The sequence below is a fragment of the Rhamphochromis longiceps genome, linkage group LG22 (assembly GCF_057381845.1).
Source record: "Rhamphochromis longiceps isolate RC_006_pf linkage group LG22, R_longiceps_female_GT1.1, whole genome shotgun sequence".
Taxonomy (NCBI): Eukaryota; Metazoa; Chordata; class Actinopteri; order Cichliformes; family Cichlidae; genus Rhamphochromis; species Rhamphochromis longiceps.
Window position 1 is genome coordinate 18,906,409 of NC_140577.1, and position 10,749 is coordinate 18,917,157.

The following is a 10,749-nucleotide window of genomic DNA, read 5'->3' on the forward strand; positions in this document are numbered from 1 at the left end:
GTGATTCAGGAAGTAAACAGAAAATTGTGAAACCATTATATCCCACTCTAGAATTACACGTGCACATACAGACACAACAAATAATTTATACAGTTTTAGTTACTTTAATATAAAAGATTGTGGAAAAACCCAGAGGTTCCACAACATGGTTTCCAGAGGACCAGAAGGACTGGGTTGATATTGCCAGCATGTCTGCCACACATTAGCTCAGTGACCTGATTCAGCACACAGACATTTTAGGTACTTCCCAGGTGGCAATGTCCAAGACAAAGTCCGAGATGTTTGCGGTAAAGTGCTGGGTTCTTGTATAATTAAAGGATTGCTGCAGTTGTGAAGGTAACAGAATGACATCAGCTAATCTACCATTTAATTTCAGTGATTTTGACTAAATGATAAAAGTAATTATATCATCATCATACATATTAACCCTGACTGGTGTCTGTTTCACATTAAATATTAAACTTAAGCTTTGTCATTTTTGTAATATCAGTAATTTTATGACCTTGCTCAAGGCTTTGGTAATTGATGGGGAATGTGTAAGTTTACAGCTTGCATAATTAGTAAACACAAAATACTATCAAGGTAAAAAGACTAATTGGGATCAATGTCTTTTTCAAGAGAGATCTAGCCAAGATCGCAGCAGAAATTGCAGAAAAGTATAATATAATAGTTCTACAGATGTACTATGTGTCCAAAAAAAAGACTGGAGTGATTACAGTGTAGAACACAGAGTGGGTACAATAAAGCAGAGTCATAAGAATACTTTCAAAACAGGTGATTTCTTTATTTTATATATATCCCTTCATGTATCATCTTGACTAAAACCTGTTTATCAGTATGAGCAAAGGCATTAGGAATAAAATAAAAAAAACCCGCCTGAAATGAACACATGCTCACTTTGTAAAGAAAAGAGAAAACAGCGACTTATGGATACGCTGTTACTGAGAGTAACATTTAAAGAGACAACAGCCGCCTGCTGTTTATCACAGGAAAGTTGCGCATACGTCACGATGACGTTGCACGGGGGAAGCTCGCCAAGATCTGAGCGGAAGGAGCGTGTGAAAACTCTACATTATTCCCGGTGCCTTACGCAAGATAGTTTTAAGTTTAACTCGGCATTATGTCCACGATGCCCAGTCCAAATATAAATCAGCGGCTCGCGTTGTTTTCATTACCGGAAATCGTCATAGCTGCGGCTGAAAGAGTCTGCAGCATCTGCTAGCGTAGCGAGCTAACCGCCGTCGGCGTTCACGGTCAGGAAGCCGGGTGGGAAAAAAAAGGTGGCGCTCTCTGAAGGTGGTTCGTCGGTGTTAATAATTTGCGAAGCAGACGATTGCGCAGTAAAAATAAGAAGACCGGCGGCAGATACCTCGAGGTTGTGTCAGTGAAGAAGAATACATGTTTTCAGCTAACGTTAAGGGTTAGCGTTAAATTAATACTTTAGGCTAACTGCTGCTCGGTAACGACAGGCAGCTCAACTCTACAAAGGTGCTCCGGGACATGGCCAGTAATCCCGCGGCTACCTGCCAGGCTAATGGAGGCAGCAAGCCGGGAGGAGTGCCCGCCGCTCGGCGTTCGTGTGGCCACCGGTCCGAGTCTGAATCTGATGCTGGACCGACTTCGAAGAGCTTAGCGCGATTGTGCAGCAGGGATGACGGGGAGCGGAGAGCGGCTCTGGAGGAGTTAAGCCAAGGGGTTCTCCAGTGTTTAGACCTGGAGCGGCACGGCTCGGAGCGACTGCGTAAACAAACTCTTCTGCATCTGCTCCGGCTGTCCAGGTCGTGTCCGCTGCAGGAAGTACGGGAGAGAGCCGTCGAGCTCCTGCGGACCGCACAGGTAATGCATGCACAATTCACCGACAGACTTCCCCTTCTTCTGTGAGGTTTGCAGGCCGCATTAACTGACAGATAGGGGGGGAAAAAAATCTTACTCCAATAGCGCTCGGGCACCTTTTGTACCATTAAAGGACTTTTAGGTACTCTCAGGAGGACTGCTTTTGCTTTGCATGATGACGTTATAAGGTTAGGTAAGGGTAGGTTCACCTCTCTCATCAGCTGATGGTGATTTTTATTGCTACCGGACTGCTGCTGGTTTCATCAGACTGTAGGTGATGCAAGACTCTGAAGCGGTGTGCACAAACAACCGGTCCGGACACGCCCCCTCCCGCTGCCTGAAAAACACACCACCAGCAGACACGGCCCAGTGTAGCTTCTAGAAATTAAAAAGGCAGGCTGCTTTAGACGCCTTTCATTTGTGTTTGTGCTCAAAATAACAAACAGGGCAACGTTTAGCGTCCGAGCTTCCGATGTCAGTGAGTTTTAACGCGTGTTTTGGTTAAACGTGGAAGTTTGAAGCGTGCTAGTTACGAAACGGGTGCCCTGTTACGGTTCAAAGAAGGTCTAGGCAAGCTAAAGGAGGCTGAGGCGTTGTTAAGCTGAACATATTTCATATAAGCATATCAGCGATTTGGATAAATGTGAATATTTACAATGGTAAACTTTTTTGTGCATGGAAAAAGTCTGAAAAGGTATTTTTCGCGTGTCAGTCACAGAAATGAGCTGCGTTTGAGGTTGATTTCCGTAGACAAGATGAATCCTTTAGGGTTGATTGGAATCTTGACTGAAATTTTGATAAACCAGAGCAATAATCAAGTACAAACTGAATGATAATTACGTGTTGTTTGTGTCTTCTTTTGTTGCCAGGAGCAAGGAGTCCAGGTACCTCGGGCTCTGGCCTCAGGTCCAAGTGCCTTTATCCCTGCAAAAGAGGTGTGTATGCAACTTAATAAAAAAGAATGAGTTTCCGGATTACTACAAGTATGTTTTTGCTATTTCCATTGTTTGTGTGTCAGACTTGCACCCTGTCTAGATGCCAGATTGTTTTTTTTCCCCCTCAGGTTGATGTCAGAGTGGCACACAGCTGGCCTTCATGTCTAATCCTGTGATTTTTACAGGGCTTGTTTCAGGTTGCTAACATAATGAACTAACAGCTGTTACTTTGAACTTAAGCTTTTCATATAAATATAATTGAAATGTTCTAAACTTAAAAATATATTTGAATCTCCATTGGCCTACATTTTTTTCCCACAGGGTTTTTTATGTAAGTTTATTTTTAAATTATTTTCCGTTTTAGAAACGGACATACGTAATGACCTAACAGACTTGCTCATTGAAATGATGCTATTTATTCTGCTGCAATACTACACTGCCTGTTGCATTCAACAGATGCAACACCCGAGCTGAGTTGCCAAAGCTAGTGGCTGATAATGTCTTAGCTCATAATGTGACTCATTCAGATTTCTTTTTCTTTTCTTTTTCATAAAGAAGAAGAAACCTTAATTAAGTTTACTCAGGATTCAGTTATGTTTTGTTTTTTTTCCTCTTTAGATTTTAAAAGGAGGGCCAAACCAGGATGTCCTGATTGAGTCTTTTCTTTCGCTGGGGCGTGTGGATCACATCTCTATGGTCATGGCGATGCACCCAGCCTACCTCTGCTGCTTCCTAAAGACCCAGCATGCTTTGTTGGAGATGGACGGCCCCTTGCCCCGTCACTGGAGACACTACATTGCTGTCATGGTAAGAAAAATGTTTTTTAGCCTCCAACTTTAATTACTTTTCAGCAGAAAGCTGACAAATTGCTTCGAACGGGGTTTCATCATAATTTGGACTGTTTGTAAAACACTATTCAGCCTCCTTTAAGGTCTTTTGTAGGAGAAATGTGAAATAGTATATGTAGTTCCTTAAAAAGAAATCATATGTAGTGTGTACTGCAGCCATGTGCATGCACGATGAACCAAATAAAGAATTAACAATTGTGAACATCAAAGTAAATTCTCACTCTCAAACAGACGAGATTGTTATTTTAGATTTTTTCCATCGTAGTAGTTCTGACACTTGAGGTTAAATCGTTTTGTCATTGATACAAAATGATTATAGTTCTTTGGTCTCCATTTAATCTTTTCTACTGTTCAAACAAAATCTTAGAGTAGAGTAGAGTAGAGTAGTGTGTGTGTGTGTGTGTGTGTGTGTGTGTGTGTGTGTGTGTGTGCGCTTAAACACCAGAACCTTTAATTGGCCTGATGTACTAGTTAGAGCAGTGGGTAATATTGGTGGACTTGATGTGTGATGTTTGGTACGAGTTCTGAGCATTTGAGTGTGAATGCTATGGAAACACACTTATGTGTTGTCTGACGGCAATGACTGTGTGTGCAGGTAGAAGGCTCAGGTCCTTTGTTGTCCTCTGTCTTCTCTCCGGGACCTTAGAAGTCTCACTTAGAGGATTACAATTGCAAGCACTGATGTTAATGGTCCGTTTTCAGTAGGGATAGAATGAAATATAAACACAGCAATAAAAACTGTATTGCTTCCTCCTGCTACAGCAATAAACTGGTGCTAAATACTGACATTGTTATTAAATGCTGCAGGCGTTCTAAACAGTTCTAAACCACCACATGTTTGACTTTCCAGAATTCCTGCTTCATGGCTTCTTGTCGTGACACATAGTAATGTGTAGGGAAAAGAAAAACAAATGAGAACGTTAACTAAGTCAAAATACCAGATTACAGTGGATTATCACATAATTCCTGCTTTTTTTGCTTTTCACCCCTCAGTCATAAAAGGCTGATGGGGTATTGTCGTCACCCCACTGAACGGGCAGCTATGTGGACACCCAAGATTGTAAACATTAAGAACGAAGCTACGAAGGAGTTTCAAATTGATACCATAGGTGTGTCTAAACATCTCTGAAGAGTTTGAATCTGTGACCTCGAGGTCAAGGTCGGAGCTCAGGTTTCCTGAAAGTCTTGTGAATGGGAAAACTTGAGAAGGAAGACCCCAAGGATTTTGAAGTTGATACCATACGTGCTTCTATTAACAATCTCTGAGGAGTTCGGCTCTCAGTGACTTTGACCTCAAGGTGAGAGGTCAGGTTTTCTGAAAATCTTGTGAATGACTTAACAACTTGAGAATAAGGCGACATAGGATTTTGAAATTGATACCATAGGTGTGTCTGCTAGGACACTGAGGGGTAGCACCGGCTGTTGCCAGTATTTTCCAGTGTTTTTCATTGTTATGTATTTACGTATTTTCGATGTTTGTCTTGCCTATGATCAGAGTGTTGTGAATATGGTTTTCTCATATTCGCTTCTAACTGGCTCCATGTTAACTCCAGAACTGAATTTAAACTTCTTCTCCTCACCATAAAATCTGGATTAATCGAACTCCATCATATTTGAAGCCCTTCTGGTGTCATGTTATCTCAACAGAGCACTGTTCTGCCAGACTACGGGCTTACTTGTGACTCCTAGTTCTACTTTTAGAAATTCTAAAAGTAGAATAAAGATATGGGGCTCTTCCCTAACACCAGCTCCCAGTTTGGATCCTGGAGACAGACCCCCTCTCTTCTTTTAAGATTAGTCTGAAACTTTCTTTTTTAATAAAACTTATTTGTAGTTTTCACCTGATGTCAGAGCTACTGGGACACAGCTGCCTGGAGGGCAAAACAGAACTCTGGTCCATTGTCCTCCAGTCCGTACTTTGAAAGCTTTCATCCTGGTAGCAGTGCAAGCTGAGGGATTCTTTACAAGATATAGGTAGATGTCACAAAACTGGAGCACTGGGAGAGACGTCACCACTATCAGGGACTTTTTGAAAAAGCTGCAGAGGCAGAATATGCATCTCAAGTCCCCAAAATTCACAGTTCTCTTTATATCTTAGTTTTTCCGCCATGGATGGATAATCAAAGTGGTCTTAGCTTGTCCTGCAGTACTACTAACTGTCTCTTATTGGTTGTGATGGCAAGGGTAGCGTGTTGGCTAGTTGTTGACTAAAAACTATGAATAGTTATGGCTGGATTACATGACCCTGAAGCTTCCTTATTAATGCAGCTGTAGGCTCAGGCTGCTCTGGACTTCATTTCCCACTCTCCTCTTTTCACTCCTAATGCAATGTCACCAACTTTTGTCCCAGCTGGTCATGGTAGATTGCTCCCCTGCTCTTAGCTTGGTGCTACAGGAGATTTCTTCCTGTTAAAAGGAAGTTCTTTTTTTCCCCCCACTGTTGCTGAGTGCAGATCTTTATATTGTAAAATAAAGCACTTTGGAGCAGCTGTTGTTGTGAATTGCAGTTGTATTAAATTGCAGTTGCCTTTATTACTGACGGAAATGCATTATTATAATATTGCAAGAGAGAGAAAGTATGCTTGTTTATAGAATTTTGAATTAATGTTAAGACATTTTGTAGTATAACCTGGGAATGTAGCTTCAGTTAGATGTTAATACTGTAATATTATGATGCTGTGCCTTGGACTTATGTTTTTTCAATTTGAAAAATGTTTATACAGATTTTTGCTATACTGACTGAACTCAAATTTGAGATGTGATCATATATTTGTATAATAGAGTATTTAGAAGGTCGCATTCTTAATGCTTAAACATCTGCATTCAGTTGGCAAATAACACACGTTTTGGTAATGGTCACTGAACAGTAATGGCAATGAAACCTTCAGGGACATTCAGAAATTGTTTCATAGCAAAACAGTAAGACATCCAAAGACTGTTAGTGCCTTTCTGCTAATGCGATCTATGTGTCTTCAGTATTGCTTCACATTAACAGCCCGTAACACTTTAGAAATACCACTCACTGCACCCACCTGTGCAAGTTCAGCTGTGTTGTTTTAACCTCTGACACTTTCTCTGCATTATGGATTTGTTGCACACAGATATGTGAACAGAGAATGTGTGAAGCGTTGTTTTCAGTGGTCAGGGTTAGAGTTTCTCTTCCCGGCTGTTAACTTGGACCGTTCTTTGCGTCTGGCAGGCTGCAGCTCGGCACCACTGCTCATACCTGGTGCAGCAGCACAGCGCAGGCTACTTGGAGGCCGGAGGGGAGGAGAGCTGGCTAAGCGGCCTGGAGCACGCTCCCGCCAAACTCCGCAGCCTGCAAACACTCAACAAGCTGCTGGCACACAGACCCTGGCTCATTACGCAGCAGCACATCCAGGTCAGAGACATCTCCCGCTCGCCCACTCACTCCCTGTGTCTTACTCCAACTCTAATTTCTGACTTGAATCCAAACTCACTCCCTCAGTGACTCAGCCGCTATTTCCTGTGTGGTAAACACCCAATTATCTTTCATATAAAGAGTAGCAGACCCTATCATTTTTGCATCAGCACAGACAGGTGTAGTTCCGCCTCTTTAAATCTGATACCTAGGACTGTGAGAGTGAAATATCTGATTTTCATTACCATAGTCAAAAGAATTGACAATGACAATATTAGTGTGATATCTTTTTTTTTGGGGGGGGGGCGGTTTGCCTTCTTTGTCACAGTCACCCCAGATGTGTATCTCAATGGAGATAGCACTTGAGTGTGCTTAACTGTGCACGCTGATCACCTGAGTCAGACAAGCACTGGGTGACTAGTTTGAGCAAACCCTAAATGAAGCCGCCTTCGTGTGTTGTTTCTCTGTACAAGGTACCACATTGTTGGCATGCACAAAAGTCTATCTGCAACTGCTTTTAAAAGATTAACTTGAGAACCATCTAACAGGATCAAACATAACACTGATATCTTCTTAAAGTTTAAGTGTATCAAAGTGCTTCCAGTAGAATTTTCTACTGTCTAAAATTGCAGTTAAGGGAAATTGCTAAATTAGATAATGCGGCTTATCTTTAGTGCAGACAGGCAAATCAAACCACCAACAAATGCCAAACCGGTAACACCCCCAGCAAACTGGTCCACAGCCTGGCATTAATTTCCAGCAAACACACAATCTGAAACTGCATGAGCCCAACATCTGCCTATCTGTCCTGCAGGAACTGGTGTGCCCCGGAGCAGAGCCTCGCTGGTCACTGGCTGAACTGATACACGCCGTGGTGCTCATGGCGCACGCTCACTCGTTGTGCTCGTTCGTTTGGGGCTGTGGTTTAAACCCAGAACCTGACCACATTGGGGGCTACACCTTTCAGCCTCCATCACTTTCTCACAGTCCTCACAGCCCCGCACACAGCCCCGCTCACGAGGACGGCAGGCACGAGGTGAGTCAAACAGATGTTCTGATCTCAGGCCTAACAGGCTTAAAATGACAGGAGGGTGGAGGTAGTTGATTTAAAGTTTAGTAACAGCCAAAAGATACCCACTCACTTAGGAAAGAAAACTGCGAACACACACTGAAACAACAAAGCGCCGACTTCATTTATCTGATCTTCTCCAGCTGGCTGATGGAGCCGTGGAGGTGGAGGTGCTGATGAAGAGGATGGTGGAGCTGCTGCAGCAGCAGCAGGAGGAGGAGTGCACACAGGAGGAGATGGTTACTCGCTTTGAAAGGGAGAGGAGCGAAAGCATACCTACGGGTACAGATCTGACTGCTTACCCCTGCATCACTCTCAGTCACCTGTTGACTCACCACTTCCTCTCTGTTGTTGGTTTAGCGGTGGTGAGGGGCGCTCCACCTGACCTGGTGTTGCGTCTTGTGGAGGAACCAGAATTCAGATATGAGGACTTTGCTCCCAGAGGAGAGCAGGCACCACCCACCATGCGAGCACAGGTAGTTTAAGGCATATTTTTCCTTTTTTAAAATCTATGTCAAACTTATTATAGTGAGCAACACTCCTTGATTTTTTTGTGCCTTGTGTTGTAGATGGTAACGTTGTTAATGGTTGTGTCTCATGTGTAGGACTATTCATGGGAGGACCATGGATTCTCTCTGCTTAACAGGCTCCTGCCAGACATGGGCCAGCTATTGGATGAAAACTTTCAGGTACCATCACCAAAGGCTGCTGTGTGGGTGATGTGAAAGGTCTATCTGTTGAAGTGCATGTTACACTACTTCACCTAGCTGAGACTAAGAATGGGAGGAGATACTGTTGACCTCCTTGTTTGTTTATACACTTGAAATAAAACTGCTTAGTGTCAGGAAAAAGAAGTGGGTGGTGAATACATGTGTATTGTAGAAAAGGGTTTTCCTGGCTTAGAGTAGACTGCAAATACACAGAAATCTTTTTATTTGCACTTATTCCAGATCATTCGTTAAATAAACAAATGACTGACGCCAATCCCAGCTCATTTTTCTTTTGTGAATTTTACAAGCATCACCTGGTTTGGTTAGACTGTATATAAAGGATGGAGGTCTGAAAAGTGAAGCCACTTTTGGAAGTGTTTAAATCTGTATTCTGTATAATGGTCTACAGGAGGTGATCTTCTATAAAGTTATAAAAAAGTGAACTGAGCAAACACTAATGTGAATTTGCAGATTGTGTGCAACTTGACCTACCACAGGATGGCCATGCATGAAGGCGTGGATACTCACACTCTAAGAAAAGCTCTGTGGAACTACATCCACTGTCTTTATGGAATACGGTGGGTGTAAAGGTGCCACCCATGCAAAAGTTCAGCCACCTTTAACATTTCTCTACTGTAGCATTAACATTTATGTCACTTCGCAAGTCCAGATACGATGATTACGACTACGGCAGTGTGAACGTGTTGCTGGAACGCTCTCTGAAGGTGTTTGTAAAAACCATGGCCTGTCACCCCGAGCAGACCACAGCATGCATTTACCACTCCTTCTGGAGACACTTCAGACACTCTGAAAAGGTATGACAAGTTCAAACAGGCACTTAACCTGGCCTCCTCTGTCACGTATCATTTGACATTTTAACACGTCATCTCTCTTTGGTACCCTCAGAATCAACTAATGTATCATTTGGCATTTTAGTGCGTCCTTCCTTTTTTAAATGTCATCAGAGAAGGAAGTGTTACAGCGTGTCACCTTGTCAACTGAAGGAAATGACATGTTTCTTTTTATTTTTTTTTCTTCTTTTTTTGGGTGCAGGTTCATGCCAACCTAATAGTGATGGAAGCCCGGCTACAGGCGGCACTTCTCTACATCTTACGAGCTATTACACACTACATGAGATGACAGCCTCGCTTCACTTGCACACATTTTTGCAGATGCTGAGCCAGCTGTGATTTACACCACAGTCCAATCCTTGTACACACACACACACACACACATACACTACAGTGAATGTTTGCTCATTCATATCGTATGTTTCAGTGTTAATGTTTTGATGCTGCTTTGCGCCTGGAATGTCATGTATTTAAATTGCGTTACCATTTTTTGTCTTTATTTTGTTCCTTTTCTTCTTTTTTGCACTGAAGTCTATCATTAGGTTTTAATTTCACACTTGAACCTCAAGTGGTGCTGTCTTGCACACATTCTTGTCACACAGACGCCAGGTGCAGTGGTGCAATTGGGTCTGGCATATCAAAATCAGTGTGGTGATTCAGATTGTTTTCATTGCTGAATGTTTGCTTGTCAGACAAATGCCATTGATCACACCAGTACTACTGATGACTCAGTCCTCTCTGTCTGTTGCACACTGAGGCTGAGATGAGACAAACAGCTTGTATTTCTATATACAATAAAAGTTACTTTGTTATCAAAATCAACAGTGTTGTGTGTGGTTTTTTTTTTTTTTTTTTTTTAAGTCTTTCCTTCTTATAATGGATATGGGCAGTTTGGGCTAATTAAGTTACATTAACAAACCGCAAGATGGCGACAAAAGCTTAAAAAAACTTTTTGAAGGTAAGTTTTTCTTGTGCAACTCTAATTATAACGATGTGCCAATAACATCTGTCCAATTTCTGTTGAAATATGCAGATCACAGACAGAAAGGTGCCGGCACAGTGAGCCGCCACACTCCCAAAAGCATCTGCTGCACTTCTGCCTTCTTGCACGCGGATGTCAC

General features: G+C 42.4%; 1 protein-coding gene across 3 annotated transcripts; it reads left to right on the forward strand.

The window, feature by feature from the left end:
- Window positions 1-990: 990 nt before the first annotated feature.
- On the forward strand, window positions 991-10,429 carry sesn2 (sestrin 2). Of its 3 annotated transcripts, none has more exons than XR_014909333.1 (11): window positions 992-1,836; window positions 2,703-2,768; window positions 3,387-3,575; window positions 6,816-6,998; window positions 7,813-8,034; window positions 8,211-8,349; window positions 8,428-8,543; window positions 8,673-8,756; window positions 9,249-9,355; window positions 9,443-9,592; window positions 9,831-10,429. XR_014909333.1 is itself a non-coding variant. In XM_085396369.1 (11 exons), exons 1-11 carry the CDS (start codon window positions 1,501-1,503, stop codon window positions 9,915-9,917), a joined length of 1,674 nt encoding a protein of 557 aa, XP_085252495.1. In that variant the 5' UTR covers window positions 992-1,500; the 3' UTR covers window positions 9,918-10,428. The 3 variants fall into 3 exon arrangements, 2 of the variants coding, with proteins under 2 accessions (XP_085252494.1, XP_085252495.1); XM_085396369.1 differs by having other exon boundaries at window positions 9,448-9,592; window positions 9,831-10,428; XM_085396368.1 differs by having other exon boundaries at window positions 991-1,836; window positions 8,211-8,543; window positions 9,448-9,592.
- Window positions 10,430-10,749: the final 320 nt, after the last annotated feature.

Coding starts and splice junctions, on each gene's coding strand:
- sesn2 (XM_085396368.1), top strand. CDS start 1,501: ATGGCCAGTAATCCCGCGGCTACCTGCCAGGCTAATGGAGGCAGCAAG. Junction 8,035..8,210: donor ACGAGGACGGCAGGCACGAG/GTGAGTCAAACA, acceptor GATCTTCTCCAG/CTGGCTGATGGAGCCGTGGA. Junction 9,593..9,830: donor ACTTCAGACACTCTGAAAAG/GTATGACAAGTT, acceptor TTTTGGGTGCAG/GTTCATGCCAACCTAATAGT.